This window comes from Podarcis pityusensis, assembly GCF_964106645.2.
Source record: "Podarcis pityusensis genome assembly, chromosome: 9".
Taxonomy (NCBI): Eukaryota; Metazoa; Chordata; class Lepidosauria; order Squamata; family Lacertidae; genus Podarcis; species Podarcis pityusensis.
The window spans coordinates 71,972,898-71,992,499 of record NC_138034.1 but is presented as its reverse complement, the minus strand read 5'-3'; the positions used below and the strand labels follow the sequence as shown (position 1 = coordinate 71,992,499).

The following is a 19,602-nucleotide window of genomic DNA, read 5'->3' as shown; positions in this document are numbered from 1 at the left end:
ACCCTCCATCAAGGATGGAGAGACCCGGATGCACAGGACAAGAAAGTGGGGGGGGGGGGTGTCTGCCTGCAAATGTGAAAGGGACTTCTCAGCTCCAGGAGAAGTCTAGGAGGTTGACAGGGGTGGGGGATGGAGAGAACTCTGGGTGGACAACAAAAATTGGATGGTGGGAAAGAAAAGAGAGAGAGATAGATCTGCTCTGTTGCTAAGAGCTGCTGGCCTGGCAGAACCTCCATTTGTTACTACCTTGGAGGAAGATGCTGTGCTTTTCTCCCTCCGACTGCACTTTGGCTAAGATTTAAAAGGGCCTTCTCTGGCTGTCTTTTTCCCACATCGCGTCTCTTTCTTGTCTTCCCCACTCCCCTGTGTTTTCCTTGCCCTCATGATTCACCATCAGTCTTGGACCAAAAGTTCTTTTTCTCTTGCTAAGGATATAGATTGGGGGGGGGGGGTGATGCAATTTGGCATATGCTTCTCATCAGATTTGGCGAGATGGCATTTTTCTTTTCTTGTGTCAGAGTATGTGAGTGAGCGGCTGGGCCAGGATTCTAAGTGAGTCATGGCTAACTGGGGACTGAGCCTGGGGTTTTGTTTAGCCAGTTGTGAATGTGGGCTCTTGCCTTTTCCATGGAATCTGAGTAGAAGTCCAATTCGGTAGAATTAAAACTGATTCTTTTGCATTGGCAGAGTTTTTACATGGGTCCACACCCCACCCCCAACCACCATCAAATCACAGGTGTCATCTGTATCTCTGTGAATTGTACTGTAAAATAATCAAATTAGATTAAATAATTAGATTCAGCACTTTTCAGTGTCACCATGGCACAAAATCATGGATTGGAGGCAGCACTGACAAGCATGTACCTGTGAACTACAGGGAAAGCTTCACACAACAGGGAAAGCTTCACTTTGATGGCGGCCATTTAGTTCATGTTAGTGACAGCAAAGCAGGAGTTGTATTCTGAATTAGCAAATCAGGTATAACAAGTGCAAGAATTTGCTAAATGCTATTGAGATTGGAGTATTTTTAAAAGCATTCAGTTTGAACTAATTGATCTAGAGTATGACAACAATTGTGAGTAGGGCTGGGCGATATATCAATATATTGTCCAAAACTAGTTTGAAGTCCACATCGTGATGTCCATTTCATAATTTTTGATCTGGCAATATATTGGGAATCATGATGTGTGTCTGTCTGTGCTATGCAAAAATCACAATGTGGGGGGAAACGTGAAGCCAGCCAGTGTTTCTCTTGATTCCTGCAGCCCCTGTTAACCCTTCTGGCTCAGCACTCCCGCCTCCTGCAGCGAATCAGAAGAGACGGTGCCAGGAAACACCGTGAAGCCAGTCAATGTCCCTACATCGCTCCATCCTTATTTTGGACATCATGATATATTGGTATATTGTGAAGTTTAGCTGGTGATACATCACAATATTGAAAACCAGGCACAGTCCAGCCCTAATTGTGAAGGGACAACTTTCAAGACAGTCCCAATCTCAAAAGATATTTAGCATTAACCCACCAAGTAGGTCTGGAGCAGTTTACACTAACTGTGGACCACACAAAAAAGTTGAAGGAATCAGAGGACTGGATCCATTATCTAGTCTAATTTTTTTACCTAAAGCAAGCTCCTCAGTGTGTTCCCCTCACATTTTAGCATGCCATAAAGCAGTGACCCTAAGTAAATAAGGTGACATGACACTAGGAAAAAAACCCCACCCAGACTAGAAATAGAGAGAGTAACTGAACAAGCCACACACTACTCACAGAAGCTGCTAAACACACATAAGCTACCGGTCATAATATATGTATGGGAGCACAAATGAAATATAGCAAAGCTCTTCCGTACTTGAGGTGTCAAAGGCTTTTGGCGTAGTTACTGCTGTTGTGGTGTTGGCCTCTACAGTCACCAGATTTGAATTTCCAGCAGTCGTGTGTGGAACTGAAGGTGTGGCATTTGTCAAGAGGGAGGTGGGCGCAGAAGTGGCCCCAGTTGCCGGCAAAACTGTCGCCTCCGTGCCTGGAGAGCTGGCCATCGTGGCAGGCAGGAAGTCTGTGGCTGTAGGAGGAGGAGTAGTATGGTTTGGTGCCATAGCAGGAGACGCTGCTTGAGAAGGAGCGTGGCTACTGGTGGGGCTTGTGGGCTTCCCGCTAGCTGGTTGCGTCTTGGCAGTTTTCATGGAACTTGTGAGCAAGGAGGAACCCGTCGAAGGGAGCACTAGAAGTAAAAGAACAAAAGGGAAATTGGCAGGATATGTTGCTCCTCACACCTGATCTTACACACGCAGACATGAGCGCCAGGTTTTTCTCCACGAGTAGCAGGGCCTCCCAGTTTAAGAATGAGATTTATTTCATCCAAAATTAACAAATCTAAACCTACGAGCCAAATAAATATTCGCAGAAGACAGCATGCAAACTGTTAGTACTATGTTGCTCTTTATGGGTATTGGAAGATACTTTCCAAGGATCATTCTATTGTATTTTGGCTGCTCAATCCCTCCACACAAACCCCCAACAACACACACACTCTCGCCCCCCCCCCGCCCCCTGGTATCTTTCGTTCCACATCTAGAACTGTTACCCTTATTATAAAGTGTAGGACAGAACTACAGAATAGAGCTCCCTTTCCCCCTATCTTTGGAAAGCTGCTCTGACTGATGCCAAAGTTCTAGCAGTCTTGTTTACTTAAGACACCAAACCAATGACTGCTTAAAAAATACGCAGGCTTCGATCTGGAGAAGAACTGGTGGAAGAGGATGGCAGGTGCTTCTGTCCAATTTTGGACAGCCACTCTCCCCAGCCCAGCCCACCCCATTTATCATATTTGACTGCAATGCTGGAAGTTTTGTTGCTTGCAGTGTTAGAAACCAAGATATGAAAGCTAGGATCTAAATGGCACCTTAAACCTAGGTTATGGGCGCAACAACGGAATGTCTAGGCACGCTTGTTTAATAACAAGAATACAAAGCTGAAAATGAATGAACTGCAGCTAAAATATTATGCTCATTTTTCACAGGGTCTAGTCCTTCCCCTGCCCACCTCCTAATATTCTTAAGAGGGTCTCTTCTCCAGTTTTCAGGGAAGTGGGGAGGCAGAAAAAGGTCCTCCTTTCCTTCCACTCTGCAGTTTTAAGCTAAATTCTTAGGCACAGTACTGCACTCAGAGCTCAGAAACTGCTTGCGCTAATGAAATTCCCTGTCGCAAAATGCGCCTAGAACAATGGGAGTTTTGAACACTGGTTACTTAAAACACATTTTAAAAATTTGAACATTTACTAAAAGTTATGTCTGCAGTAGGAAGGTGGTCGTGCCCATTCCCCCTTGATATGTTCAGTGATTAAACTGAAAATGACATAATGCTTTACCTGTGGTCATGTTGGCTGCTGCTCCCAGGAATGTCAGGCAGCTGCTGAGCAGGATGAGAAGGAAGCATGAACCCATGTTGGCCTGAGAGGTGAGGAAGAGAAACAAAACAGATGGGCTTCATTAACAACCCAGTTTGCATTGCCAGCATTTCAACTACCATCAGAAGTACCTAAGCATTGACACCTGTCACACTTTTGGAAGGGAGCCAAGAGAGATCTTTATAAGAAGCAGTGTCTCTGTTATGTACCAGGGAATCGCAACATTCAGAACTAGCACATTTATAGGGCAGAAAATGAGATACGAGGTACAACCCAGGAAATCCTCAGTTCAATTCTCTCCTTAGCCATGAACTTATTAGACGGCTTTTTAAGGAAGCTATTAAGACTCAAAACCTCCTACCTCTAAATACAATTAACAACAACAACAACGACACCCTACTATGTAGAACCAAAGCAGACTCTTAAGAGTCCCCTACCAAAACAAAGCTTTCTTTTGGCTTTCAGTAAGATAAGGATGACAACCAACAAAGCAAGTTTCATAACACTGTAGGCCATTTGGTTTCGTAATAAGCCCTTTCTCACAAGATTCACCAACTCCTCTTTGGAGACTTTCCTGCAGGGTCAACCACTGCAACGCCAAAGCAGCACATCTGTGCTTACAACTTGGCCAACTCTCTTGCAATGGCTTCTGTTACCGTACTCAGTTTCTATCTGCTTCAGCCCAGGCCCTTCCCAACCTCTGGATGCACAGACAAGAATGAAGTCATAGAAGTCCTGAACACACCACCCAAATCCTCCCAGCTACAGACAGCTTTGACTATCTGCAGGGAGATCTCGAGGCCCAAACTAGATGCAGTGCTAAATACATAAATGAAGAATGCACCAAGCAAGGAGGGGAGGTTTTATCCTTCCATCCGCACACAGCTCCAAATGAAATGCCCCCTCCCAAAGACAGCTTTTCTCCCCTAAGAATAACAATGGTGTAAAAAAGGGAGGGATTTTTGTTAGAACCAAGGCGGAGGAAGAAAAGGTTGTGCCTCCCCTCCCTGCACACTGCAGTCTTGGATGAAGATTGGTCCCTCCCGTGCCCAATATTAAATTTAGAAAAATAACCACCCTGACATGTCTTGTAATGACACATTCAGCATCACATCCATTTTGGCCCTTATAGTCAACTAGGTCAAGAATCCTTTGGACCAAAGAGGGAAGCATGCGCCCTAAAAGCACCAAGTCCCACACATACAAAATTGGCCATGGAATGTCTTCAAAACTCATTTGCCCAACATGTTAAGTCCCTGAGAAGTGCCTCTTGGGTCTTTGGAGATCTGGGATGACTTCAAAGAGTTTACACCCATATATACAGGCACAGGAGTGAAACACCCTGTTGGGAAATAGGGTGAAACAGATCTGCTGGGTGCCTGAAGTGCAGTGTGGAAAGCTAATTCATAGATGTTCAAAGTACAGCCAGTGCAAGCCAGACATTACAAATATTGTACATTGACACACGAAGGTCTGAGAGTTCAGAATCTAGTGGTTTTTCTGTAAGAATCCTTGCATCGCCTAATGATTACTTTTTCAGATTTTAGGATGTGTATTTTTTCTCTCTGAAGATTATTTTCATTTAGAGTTCCCACCTGTTGTATCAGAGATTCTATGCTTTCAAATAAAATAAAAAGTGGTGTAGCTTTCTCCAACTTTAAAATACCATCATATGGGACCACTACAGCTGCTGGACTACTTCCTGCTGCAGCTGAAAGCACAGTAGCCTCTGTTGGGGGGAAACCAGTGACTACAACTTTGAAACGTCTTTTTTTAAAGCAGTTTCTCTCTTACATGTATGGAAACATGCTCAAGGTATGCAATGGATTCTGGGCTGTGATGCTGGCTTGCTTCCCCAACAAAAGTGTGGATCTTGGGTTTTAATCTCTTGAGCATGGTAGCACACACTAGCAATCACTGTTTAAGTAAGAATAATTCAAGGGTGACTGACCAAGACAGCAATTAAGACAGCCTCCCCCTACCTAGTGCTTTCCAGATATTTTGGACTACAATGTCTATCAGTCCTAGCCAGCACAGCTTGAGGAAGGTTGGAACAGAATGTGGAGTTCTTTATTTGTGTAGACAACAGTTATTTCAAGATAGTATCCCCAAGATAGCAGCCTTGAGGCCATGAATTTCAATTCTTTATTCTAGCGTAAACAGATACTCGTTTTCCCAGTTTCTGGCATTAGCACAAAAAGAAATCCTTGCTCCAACAGCGCTCCCACTGCAAATCTGGTTGTCACTTGGGGAGAGGGGAGGATGAAGTTGTAAAAAACAACAACCACAACAACTATCTATATATCACCTAGAGATCTCTCACAAGGTTTTATAAAAGGTAGTATGACTACATGTGGGTTGTGCATCAGTGCGGAAATTAAGTATCTAAATCACTTTAGACCAGAGACAAAAATGGGGAGCAAGTATTCCAATCCTGATCATCACCATATGATAAATTAGAGCAGAGATGGGGAACCTGTGGCCCTCCAAATATTGTTGGACTACAAACCCCATCATTCCTCACTACAGGCCATGCTGGCTAGGGCTGAGTTGGTCCCAGCATCATCTGGAGGGCAACTTGTTCCCCTTCCCTAATTTAGAGCTATATGGCTTTTCAAGACAAGGAGTTCTGGAGCTACCCTGCTTTAAAAGTGCGTAGCACTTGCCTTGCATGTTTGGGTCTGTGCCAGAATTGAATTATCATTTAAAAAACATGGAAAAACCCAAAAGCCTACCCCATAAATGGACAATGAAGGATAAATAAAGCAAGTTGCTGAAAATGATAGTGAAACATTTATACTGAAGTCATACATAAGATAAACACTACTTTCCTCCAACTGCCCTCTCAGAAAACCTAGGCGGAGTCATCTCTCTCTCTTTCTCCGAAATGCTCCTTAAAACCCACCATTTCTGTGAAGCCTTTCACTTGACCCTTATCCTCACCACCAATGGAGCAAACCCAAAGTATGCATAACCAAGTTTTTGTGTTTTCATTCCCTACTACCCTTGCCTTCCTCTGTAGTCTTCTATACTGTTGAAATGTAGGTTGCCAACTTCTCTGGGCAAAGTTCCCTTATTTTGCTTATGTTCAGGGGGGAACTGTTATTAGCAACAGCTGCATTTTTCCTTTGCCATATGCAACCATCAGTATAGATTGTGGGCATGAAGATTCTGATTCACATCGGTAAAGAACGAATGCCACGGCCTAATGTTCTCTTCACAAAGAGAGAGGTCTACCATTTTCATCACATGGATATACTCCAAACAGTTTGGATTGCTAAACAGTGCCAACTAGTAGCAAATCTGTTTCAAACAAATACAGATTTTTAGCAGGGCTGCAAATATCCCGGGTTTCTAGAGATATGACAGCAAGGACTTTATATTAAAAAACAACAAATTGTCCTTATGCAGGGCTGGAATGAGGGGCTTGTAAGATTTTTCCAGTGGTCCTTGCAAGTGTCCTCCAGCATGCCAGAAAGCATTAGGACAGCCTCTACGTCACAGAATGGTTTTATGCTCTCCATAGCAAAGAAAGAAAATCCTACTTGCACTTGGGAGATTGACTGTTTCGAAAGAAGGGAGGGGAGCCATGCCAGCAAGTTTCCCTTTCCCTTTGAGAACTAAGAAATCATAAAACTGAGCAGAGTGGGTCAAGTCCCTCTTTGTCCGTCAAGTTAGCTAACATAGCTCTGACGTGATTTAATATTACATCAGTTTTAAAACACAGCTGCCTGCTCCTACAGCCCCCTCAGCAGTAAGATTTTAAGAATTGACTGTCTCCTTTGGTAGAAATTACTCAAGGTAGGGGTAAAGCAGATGTTTTGGAGGTGGGGGAAGGATGATCAGTTCAGAAAAGGAATCTGCATGCACACACTTTTCCAGAGATCTGGCTAGGATCGTAAGATTGGAGCTGAAGCTCAAACCAACCCCGGAAATAATATGTTGTGGATATCAGAGGGCTTCTTGACAAATATCAGGTGGGAACCAACAGCATCTGATAATACGGACTGATTGATAAAGATGAGCTCCAGGGGCTGCAGGTGTTGTCATGTCAAGCAAAAAGGGCCCACACACCCTCTCAACATTGTTTAAAGCAATTTAGAGAACAGGGTGGAAGTCACTTTATCACAGCAGATGTTTGCTAGTCAAAGCTTCTCTCAAATCACCCAACGTTGCAAAATAAATTGACAGCAGCATCTTAAAAGTAAAGGGGGTGCCAGGAAACTGGGGGTTATGTTCACATGTGGTGGAGCGTGTAAATATGTACAATTTTTTTGGTAAAGTGTGTTTAAGGAGGTAACAGAAATCACTGGGTTAAAGCTGACCAGAAGTCCAGAGGTAGCATTATTATCAATTTACGATGGGGTGGAAGGTTCACAGGCTATGAAGGACTTGCTCACAAATTCATTGGCAGTTGCACAAATTATAATAGCTAGGAAGTGGAAGGGGCAAGGTGAATATAAAATAGAAGAATGGTATAAAGAGGTGTGGGATATAGCTTTTAATGATAAATTAACATGTGGGGAATATGCAGGAGAAATGATTTTGAGGAGATATGGAAGGTGTTTGTAGAATTTGTACAGTGGTACCTCGGGTTAATAACTTTTTATTTTATTTATAAATAATTTTTATTGAATGATTTTATGTTACAAAAAACAATACAGCCATACTACCACTAAATATAATTAAGAAATAAAAATTACATACATCAATATTTAGTTTATTTGTTATTTACCGTCTTATTTCCTCCCAAACGTTGCATACAAAAACACTTATATGTGCAGACACCCACACACCCACACTTGCACACAAAATAATAATAATGAAAGTAAATATTTTCCCCATTTTATCTTCCAAAATCTTTTCTTCAACTTTGACTTCCTGTCAAGTCCCTTTGCATATATTTTATCTTACATTTGAATGTACACAATAAACCTTTCTATATAATTTTTCCAATGCATTCTGAAAACATAATAAATCCTTAATTGTTGTCCACCTCCTTTTAGTTCCTTCAGTTCCTCGGGTTAAGAACTTAATTCGTTCCGGAGGTCTGTTCTTAACCTGAAACTGTTCTTAACCTGAGGTACCACTTTAGCTAATGGGGCCTCCCGCCGCCGCCGCGCCGCCGTTGTGTGATTTCTGTTCTCAACCTGAAGCAAAGTTCTTAACCCGAGGTACTATTTCTGGGTTATTGGAGTCTGTAACCTGAAGCGTCTGTAACCTGAAGCGTCTTTAATCTGAGGTACCACTGTACTGTTAAAATGGAAAGGGGTCAAACCATTGCAAGAGGTGTTGGAATTTTGGGAGGCTGGATAGTTGCAATGGAATGGTATTGTGGGTGGGGTGAACATTTTTATTCTTATTTATTTATGATTATTACTTTGTCAAAATAAAAATAATAAAATAAATGTTTGGTGTGGATACAAAAAAAGAAGTTATGTCTTAAGTCTTATTATGGCTCCCTCCCCTGTGTACACGCCTCCCATACAGATACAGAAACTGAGGGGAAATGCTTGTAATGTTATCAACATACACACAGCTGTTGGCTAGATGCAGCATCCTGCGCACTTCACAGAAAAAACACACATACCCTGACATCATGCCTCTGGTTTCACACAAGGTGGAGGGGGAGGGAGGAGCAGGAAGGAAAAATGCATTACACCACAATCATTTTTGCAAAGAACTCAATAATAGGCATCAGCAAGACTGTACAAGGGGAAACAAATGGGAAGTATTGGGGTTTGGTTCTTTAAAAAGAGTCGCTAGGCTAACTGGATGTGACATTTTTTGACCTGGAAATCCTATCAGCTGTTTCCACATGACATTGTCTCTCCAGGATAAGACAATGCACTCTGCAGGTGCTCAGAAACACTCAGTTTTTACCCATCTTCAAACATATTTTGAAATACCTTTTCGTGTAGTCAGATATGGGATAAAGCAGCCCATGCTAAGCTGGTTCCAGAGTACACAAAACACAGCAGTTGGTAATCCTCACCATATATCATTGCTTAGAATGTAGGCAAGTATCTGGCTTACAAAGACTTATTCTGGCATTGGGTAGACACTCAGAGATTTACTGCTGTAGCGAGAGCAAAGTAAGTTGGTGAAGCAACTGCATCTTAGTCCCTTGAGGCAGTAGTTTACATTAACTACACAGAATTTATGCAGTGCTTGCAAGTGCTTCATATGATTCTCACAAGAACTGTGTAAGGTAGATCATTTTTACTCCTTGAAGAAAGGGGAAGGGCTGAGAGAGGTGAGGTCATTGCAAAGACTTTCTGTGCACAGAGAATGCCTTACCACACCAAGCCATCTGCCATGGGACCCCTGCAGAGGATTCTGCGGCATGTCCTAGGGTGCTGGTCAGATCCATCGGTCTTTGCTATCCCATTATGTGCTACAAAAGCACATCCTCGAGCATTTGCCCATTTGGAGGTGCAGTTTGCAGCCACAGCAAAGGTGGCATTTTTCCATCTCCGCCGTATTAAGCAGTTGGTCCCTTACCTTTCTCGCCCTGACCTAGCCACTGTGATCCATGCGACGGTCACCTCCAGGCTTGATTATTGTAACTCGCTCTACGTGGGGCTGCCCTTGAAGCTGACCCAGAAACTCCAGCGGGTGCAGAATGCCACTGCGAGGCTCCCTACGGGGTCCTTGCCGCGGGATCACATTCATCCAGTGCTTTACCAACTGCACTGGCTCCCGGGGAATATAGGGTCAGGTTTAAGGTGCTGGTTTTGACTTTTAAAGCCCTATGCGGCCTATGACCCACATACCCACGGGACCACCTCTCCTGGTATGCCCCGCGGAGGCTCTGGCTGGGGAGGGCGGGGTATAAATAAAAATTATTATTATTATTATTATTATTATTATTATTATTATTATTTTGTTTTCCCCCCTGTAGCTGTGCACTGCACAATGAAAACCAGCAGTGGTTGAGGGGCAAGGTTCCGCAATCTCTTATAAGTTCTGAAGAACCCCAGTTTGGAAGGCACTATGATTAAGTTTTGTAATTAGAACACTCAACCTGAAAGTAAAGAGAACTTTTCCAAAGTCAAACCTGCTCTATATGTTTATAGTTTCAAAACCTACTCTCGTGAGAGTTGTGTCCATTACACTGTCTCCTTGCACCCTCTCTCAATTACTCTGAAAAGCACATTGTTGTTGTTTAGTCGTTTAGTCGTTTCCGACTCTTCGTGACCCCATGGACCAGAGCACGCCAGGCACTCCTGTCTTCCACTGCCTCCCACAGTTTGGTCAGACTCATGTTTGTAGCTTCGAGAACACTGTCCAACCATCTCGTCCTCTGTCGTCCGCTTCTTCTTGTGCCCTCAATCTTTCCCAACATCAGGATCTTTTCCAGGGAGTCTTTTCTTCTCATGAGGTGGCCAAAGTATTGGAGCCTCAGCTTCACGATCTGTCCTTCCAGTGAGCACTCAGGGCTGATTTCCTTCAGAATGGATACGTTTGATCTTCTTGCAGTCCATGGGACTCTCAAGAGTCTCCTCCAGCACCATAATTCAAAAGCATCAATTATTCGGCGATCAGCCTTCTTTATGGTCCAGCTCTCACTTCCATACATCACTACTGGGAAAACCATGGCTTTAACTATGCGGACCTTTGTTGGTAAGGTGATGTCTCTGTCTCTGATGTCTCTTGATGTAAAGGCACATTACATCAAGACAAATCTGCTTACCCAGGTTAGTTTCATGGCTGAGTGGGATCTGAACCCGGACCGTCCCTCCCATATCCAAACCAAACCCATGACTAATCTTTTGCTTAAAAACAGAAAGGTGCATTTCTAGTACTCAGAATTATGCAGGATAAATTGAAAATATGATAGCAAAAACAAAAAAACCAACCACTGAAGATTAGGCCCATACTAAAATTAAGACTTGACTACAATGGCTGAAAAGTATGAGCTACATGCCATTAACTCATATGAACTGCTCTAGGCTTTCATTACACATATGATGCTCTGCACCCGTCTTTTTCTTTTCCATTTGCCTATCAACTCACCCCTTCCAAATTCCTTTCTAACACATCAGGAAGCAAGCACACTGCATTGCTCGCCAATTCATTTCTGGACACAGTTCCAGCTGCTGTTCGTTACTGTATTGAGATTTATTTATTTACCAAAGTTTCAATACTACCTTCATTAGCACAAAAATATCATGGTGACTAACAATATAAAGCCAACAATAGAATTCCATCAATAAAACAAATGCAGAATACATTATAAATCAACAGATCAGTTTACTGCATCAACATGGATCATTCCTCAGAGAAAGTCTGGGTGGAACAGATAGGTTTTAAGTAGCCAGCTAAATGCCAGTACTTTAGGTGCCGGGATTTCGTTTTTTTAATATGTTTTACTTCAATTCTTTGTTCTGATTTTGATATTACTTATTGCTAATGTAGGTTTGATTTTGTGAGCTAGTACTTCCAGTTGGAGAGGGAAATGAGATATAAATCTCTGTATAAATTGAATAGGCAGGGATCTCTTTCGCCTAGCCTCTCTCAAGACAAAGCACAAGTTTCTCCTGCCTCTCCCAACACACGGGATTCTGTAAAAAAGAAATGTTTTATTGTTAATCCTTTAGTGTATTTTTCTGTGCACTGAAATGGATTGGTGCCAAAGTCCCACTTGGGTCTCTGTGGCTTAGAGCTAGCCTTTGATGTGTTGCCAATAATCATCCTTTAACTCCCCTGACCCACTTTCTGTAGTTAAACAGAAAGGATGAGTCATCACGGCACTCTCCAGCTCTTGGAAAAAACCAAAACTAGGAGAAAACATACAAATTACCTCCCAATATTTCCGGACATTTTGCATGTATACTCAAGGTTGAAACCTATGCTGGCTTGTGTTTCATTTTAAATACAAAGAGCTTTCTGAATAGACAGACCACCAATGGCTATGAACGTCTGCACCTGTAGCCAATCCACTTTAGATCCCCAAGATTTAGTTACCAACCACCTGCACATTTACACTCATTTTCTAAACAGCCACTTGCCTGCGGCAAGTAAGAATTGCCTCCAGGTGACCAGGCAGGGAAGTGTTTGTAAAAGCGGAACAGACATCCTCATTTGTGCTTTCGGACTGTTGGTGTATCACAAATGGCTTGCTTTAATATGCATGGGCGGGAGGTTGTGGTACATGTTGTGGATTTTAATTAGAAAGCTCTCCTACGGCAACAGAATTCAGAAAAATAAAAGGGCACGTTTTCTCTCATTGCTGGGAAAGAAACAGAAACACAATATAGCCAATGTAACCCAACTGTTAAAATCTGTCAGCTCACACCCTGAATAAAGGACATTGCGCATACAACCTCCGAAAGCCTTTGACAGCTTGAACTGCAGAATTATTTCATGGTTGACAGGGGAAAGCTGTTAAGATATCATACTGCAGGGGTAGCCAATATGGTGCCATCCAGATATTGATGAACTACAACTCCCATCAGGCCCAGAAATAAAGTTAATATGTAACTTTATTATATATAACCAATGGTCAGGGATGATAGGAGTTGTAGTTCAACATCATCTGAAAGGCACCATGTCTACCATCCCTGTTCTAAAACCTTCAGATGGGGAAGGGAGTTCCTTAACTACTGACACATCATGGCAGCTCACCCCGAGCCTCACTCACTGTACTTTGATGATGGTACAGACCACTGGCAATGGTTTTGGATCCCAAGGAAAGGGAGCAAGCCCACCAAACCATCCACAGCCCTGAAGCCATAAAGAGAAGGAAAGACTAAGCACAAGACAAGGTCCCTTAGCAGTTTCAGGTCCAAGATCCCTCCCCCCTTCAGTCAAAAGAAAATCACAGAGAAAAGAGGAATAAAATATCACTCTTTGCCGTGGTATACTTCCTCCCCAACCTGAATGGGTGGTCCCCAACATGCTTATGTATATTTAAATCGCAGCTTTTAAAATAAAAACGCTGTGCTCATTTTGCAAACTGCAGTACAAATGATTGCTCATATTAGAAGACATTTGCTTTTAAGTCAAATGATGCTTAATTGTGGCTCTGCAGATCTATCCTGAACATGTCTCATAATGGGAGGAAGTTTACATTTAACTCAGCGACGAACATCAGTGCCTAGGTAATCTCAGTTTTGTTGCCACAGCAACACACTCTCTCTCTCTCTCTCTCTATATATATATATAATGTAACTGCTATGATGATACTGGGAAATCAGTAATAAGATCAGGTCAAGTCACAGGTGGCCCAAAAGCAAAACAATTTTAATATTTGAGCTAGAAGATCCATATGGGACACCCAGGGATGCTGGAAATATAATTGATAAACCGAATAATGGATAATTTGCTGCCTGTTAATGGTATTCCAAGATCTGACTAGTGGCAAAGCTGACCCCAGTTCCCATTGTTTTCTGCCAGGGGTGCCAACTTGAATAAAATATTGGGGGGCGGGCAGGTAAGCCACACCTTGCATTATTGATCACATAATGTGGTGCACGCACACTATTTGAATGGCAATGCCTATCAACTTTGGGTAGGCCCAGGCCCTCAAATATTTGGGGGGGGGGGGGAGGAGAAGTGTCTTTGATCCCTAAAAGTTGGTTCCTATGGTTTCAGCCTACCAAGACAAACAATTTTAATATGTAACTTTATTATATATAATTGTTTTTAAATTGCTGGTCATACTTAAAGATTTTATGTTAGCTTGTTTTTAATGTTTGCTTTTATCAGTATTTTTAATGAATGTTTTAGATGGCTCCTTGTTAAACTACTAAGAGGTCTTCTGTCAAGTGAGAGATAAATTGATTTTGTTAATAAAAATAAATAAAACCAAGAGCAGGATACAGAAAGGAGCAGTAAACCAGGATCCATGGGCTGAACTCTTGAGGGTAGGGTACAGTCACTTCCCACAGACTGTCTGCTCTTACACAAATGATTTATAAGACTATTCTCCTCTGAATACTGAATGAACATAGAACTTGACTTGTGGTGTCAAATCACTCTGTATTAAAGAAGGTATTCTCTTCTGTCTCACAAAATCAGAGAATCATAGAGTTATATTTTTTGCTGGTGCACAGTACTATTTCTAAATTCATTTTTTAAAATGAGAGGACTTGAAGGAACCACAAAACATGTGTACAGATATTGATGCATTCTAAACATAGGCAGAAAGTGATTAGCACCTAAAGTGAAATATGTGGTGTATGGATTACATGGCAGTGCAGGATACCAATAGAATACAATTAGCCTCATAAATGAGTTTTTCTGCAAGCAATGATTTGAAGATTGAGGTTAGTTTGGTACTCTTTGATAATCAGGGTCCCCATCAACTCCCCTCTGTGCTCAATTGCTAACCCAGCTGTAGCTTATATTGGATTTGAATTGTTTTTCTACATGTGCTGTTGCTGTATCAAGCTATTTTTATACATATAGTCATGTTTTTAGAAATGTTTTATATATGCAATTGTTTGTATATATTTAACTGTTTTATATATGCTTTTATTATATTGGGCGGGATTCACCTAACAAATCCAGTCAGCACAAGCCCTATGTGGAGGCTTCCGCTTGACCAATTAGGCTTCACTCCTCTCCCCTCAAAATTAGCTTGGGGTGTCAGGAGAACCCCCAAAAGTTTTGTGGGTGGGGGAGGAGGGGTGATTGTTCTGCCTGCCAAGATACAATGCTTGCGCTGATGGGACACACACCATAAAACAACGTTGAATTCCACCCACTGTAAATTGTTTTTGGATGTCTAATGGGAAGAGATTCATAAATGAAATAATTAAATATAACAACAATTATATTTTTTTACTATGTTTTATATATGCTGTAAGCCGCCTAGAGTGGCTGAGGAAACCCACTCAGATGGGTGGGGTGTAAATAAAATTATTATTATTATTATTATTATTATTATTATTAACCTCTGTGACACTGCTCTAAAGCCTGGTTAGACCCAGTCCCTTTCAGCTTTTATGTTTGCATTTGCCCCCCTTCAATTCTGAATCAACAGACCATAGCAGTAGTGAAACGAAGCACTATTGGCAGTGCCCAGTCGAAGGAGTACAGTTGCCTGGAAGAGATCTGGTGGAACGCTCTGTCACAAGAGACTAGGGCCCTGCGGGACTTGACATCTTTCCGCAGGGCCTACAAGACGGAGCTGTTCCACCAGGCCTTTGGCCAAGGCACAGCCTGACCCCCTCCTTTGGTAATCCTCACAGAACTCTAGCCCAATGGCTGCCATGAATTTGATTTTGAATTGATTTTAAAATGAATTGATTTTAGAATGTTGTGTTACTTTTGTTGTTGTTGGCCACTCTGAGCGGGATATAAATAAATTATTATTATTATTATTATATATGTCTTAGATCAGTGCTACTCAATGTAGCAGCCCATGGACCAGTGCCAGTCAATGAACCATCAGCTGCTGGATCTGAGCAACCCCACAGCCCAGGCTGGATGGGGCACTTCAGGAATAAAATATGGTACTGGTCCCTGGCAGTGTGTGTGTGTGTGTGTGTGTGTGTGTGTGTAAATTGCCAGTCCAGCAATCAGATAGCTTGAGAAGCACAGTCTTGGGTAACCTGGCTTCAAGTTGTTTCATGGCTTTAAATGCTAAAAGCCAAACCAACCGAGCACGCTGAGGTTTCCATGGGAGTAAACCTCAAGGCTCTTTTCGAAAGTCTGTCTCTCTGCTTCGAGAAGGGCAGCCATGCCAGTGTTTATGGAATGATTAGACTGTTCCTCAGATGACAAAGACACACACATTCAAAATCTCCAAGAACTTTCTCCCTTTCAGGACTGAAACCGCGGCTTACAGTTCGGGGGAGAGGAGGAGAAATGGACAAAAACAGAAAACAAGGCAGGTTTGGACAATGCTGCCCATTGAAAGTGGGAGGAAATGAAAAAACATCATATGATGAGAAAGAGGTTAAAATGCCCAGCACCACTTTAAACAGGGTGCCTTTTAGAAAGCCATAAAAAGCACAAACTCATGGGAACCTTCTGTGGAACCCAAAGTAACTATTCCGTTACCGGCTGACAGCCAGAGGATTTGCTATTAACAGAATCAATCAGCACTCTTACCTATTGAAGGAAACAGCACATATTACTAAGGTTACCAATTAGACAGAATACTTATCAAAAGCCGGACTTTGCTATGTAATTCAAATAAACTGGAGAAGTGCAACATCAGAAGTCTGTTTCACCCTTAATACCTACAGCAGTGGTTTTCAAACTATGGGCGGGGTATAAATAATAAATTATTATTATTATTATTATTATTATTATTATTAGGAGTTTCTCGATGAGAATTCCAGGGTGGGAGGGAATGTCAAGCTTCCTATCTTTCCTGCAATGCACATACGCAACATGGCATGCAAAGGTTTTGCATTAACTTAGCTGGTGCGAAAAATACGTCTCAGAACACACTGGCATTCCTCAGGAAACGAGTAGAAGTGGAAAAGGTTCCTTGAGGGTGGACAGTCTGAAATAACTGCTGGCCTATGGAGTCATCTGTATTGCTACAGGTTTTGGGGACCAGAGTCTGTGACTGCAAGCCACCCACGATTCCTGAACTTGTTAAAAGTTAGAATTGATAAAGGTTTGACTAAAACAGTGCCAAACACTGCGGGATAACAAGCCATGTCAGCCCGACATGGCTAGCGGGGAAATAAACCATTAAGAAACAAAGGCTGAAATGGGCAGTTAAAACAGAAGACACTGCTGGGCACAGAGGGGGAGGTTGCCAGGGTTACAGGGCGCAATGATGCAAGTGGAAGGGGAGGTCAAGTTTTGGAAAGGGTTTTTGGAAAGATGGAGGGGCACAGAAGCCAGGTAGGCTGACCGGAGCCGGCTGCTACAAAGAAGCTCTGAACCATGCTGGCTGCTGTTTGGCTGCTGTGCTTATGGCAGAAGTTGGCTTCTCTTGGACTGTATCTTCTCTTGAAGCTGTATCTTTTGCTACCGTGCTACTGGGCAAAGCACCGGATTCACCCCAGCAGCATAGCAGCAAAAAAAGACATGTACCTCTCAAGAAATACCAATGGTAGAAGAATGGCAAATGAAGATGTTGGAGTTTGGGGAGCTGGCTGACCTGACTTGGAAGAATCCGCAAACAGAAAGAGGAGGAATACCAAGAAGATTGGACGAAATTTAAAGAATATTTAGCCAAATACTGTAATATTAGATAATTAAGAAGATACTTGAAAGTATTAAACAGGCCTAGGATTATAATATGAATGTTGTATAGTAAGATGGATTTAAGACAATAAGAAAAGAGATGAAGATAGTAAAAGGAAGGAACTGATTGTAATAGAAAGATGTTTGGGGGAACTGTTACAAGGGAACATAATGAAATTCAGTTGGGGGATTCGAGGAAGTCACGTAATAATGGAATTTAAAATGAATATAAGAAAGAAATGTGTTTTTCTTTTTTCTTTTTCTTGTAGTATTGTAGTCTGTTTTGGATGTTTTATTTGTTATACAGTGGTACCTCGGGTTACATACACGTCAGGTTACATACGCTTCAGGTTACAGACTCTGCTAACCCAGAAATAGTGCTTCAGGTTAAGAACTTTGCTTCAGGATGAGAACAGAAATCATGCTCCGGCGGTGCGGCGGCAGCGGGAGGCCCCATTAGCTAAAGTGGTGCTTCAGGTTAAGAACAGTTTCAGGTTAAGTACGGACCTCCGGAACAAATTAAGTACTTAACCTGAGGTACCACTGTAGATGTAAAAAATCAATAAAATTTTTGAGGGGGGAAAAAGACATGTACCTGTACCCCTTCAATTCTACACTCAGGCTGTATACATGTGTGAATAAAACCATATGTCATAAAGACACCATAGCGCCTGCTGTGACTCATTCCAAAGAAAACACAAGTGCCTGGGTTAAGTGCCAAGTCCCCTGGCATTTCACACTGCTCAGAGATTGGGGTGGCCTGTAATAGTATTCTACCTTTATGCCTTCAGTTATGCTGCTTGTTTATGTTTGCAAACAGACATTCCTTCTCAAGACTCACTTACATAGCAAAGTCCCGTCTGCATTCCCATCTTTCCTGCTTCTCCATTGTATTCTGCTGCACCCATTTCCCTCTCCACTCTTCCTCAGCCCTCTCTTCAGGTGTTCCAAAGAGGTAACAGTAAGCACATGTGGGGGAAGCAACCCTATCCTCATGGAAATAAGTTTGAAAATGACAGCGGTGGTGGAGTTGGCATGCTTGTCCTCAGTGCCCCCTTCCTTGTGTGTTCACGGGTCCTAAAGTTTCGTTTGGATGTACAGGTCCATACAGAATTCTTTGTGATCAGGAATGCCTCCTAATTTTCCTCCACACTTTTCATTAACAAGTATAAATGGTTAAAAGAATGCTTGAAACTACAAGGATGTGTAAGCAGAGCTTAGAATGGCATCATTCTCTGTGATTGGTTTACACAAGCTTTTTCACCCCGCTAACTGTGGCTGACAGGGGCTGGCTTGTGTCCAAAGTGAGTTGGTCCCTCCCTCTTCCAGTAAACTGTTTTTTTTTCTATTAAGAAGGCAGAGCTGGAAGATTGAAGGCAGAAGCTTTCATTTAAAGAAAGGATCTTTGTGTGCCAGAGAACTTCCTTTCTGGCCTAGGAAATCATGAGATGACTTCCTTTTTCTTCTTGATTCTTTATCTAAGACACAAAGTGAGATGAGATGGAGTAGAGAGGAGGGCTTTTAACTAAGGACTTGAGAACCCATCTAGAAAGAACCATCAGGACTTAAATGTGTTAAGAAAATTCCTTTATTATCCTTTAACTTTCTTACTTTCTTTCGTACACACTCTTTGACACAGAGTGTCACACACAGAGACTCTACATATTTTACTGATTTGCCATCAGTAAAATTACAGCGTAAGAGTTGTAGGGAAAGTATTTAATTTTTATAGCATTTAATATGTGTACACTGCTAAATCATATAAATATCTGCAAGGGCAAAGTAGGATACATGCATTTTATTGGTTTTTCAACAGTGACATCATGAATATAACATAATAACAAAAAGAACACATGGACCGCACGTCATTGGATTGTCATTTACACAAACTAACATTAAGGTACATACGTAATAGATATTCTGCTTCTAAAAAATTCTAGATAAGACACTAAGTATTGATCCAGTATGTGACCAGCACAGAATCCGAAAGGAAGCCAGCAGGCTATATTCTGGCCTTGTTTGCCTTTCAGAAGACACA

At 42.1% G+C, this 19,602-nt stretch overlaps 1 protein-coding gene across 3 annotated transcripts in view; it reads right to left on the bottom strand.

Annotated features, from left to right (window-relative positions):
• Window positions 1–19,602, bottom strand: part of PTPRA (protein tyrosine phosphatase receptor type A) — a 140,011-nt gene that overhangs the window by 45,719 nt on the left and 74,690 nt on the right. For all 3 annotated transcript variants that reach the window (XM_081020773.1, XM_081020774.1, XM_081020775.1), the window contains exons 3-4: window positions 3,366–3,447; window positions 1,851–2,219 (exon numbers count right to left, since the gene is read on the bottom strand). In XM_081020773.1, coding sequence (XP_080876899.1) covers window positions 1,851–2,219; window positions 3,366–3,447 — 451 coding nt within the window. The remainder of the gene's footprint in view (window positions 1–1,850; window positions 2,220–3,365; window positions 3,448–19,602) is intronic.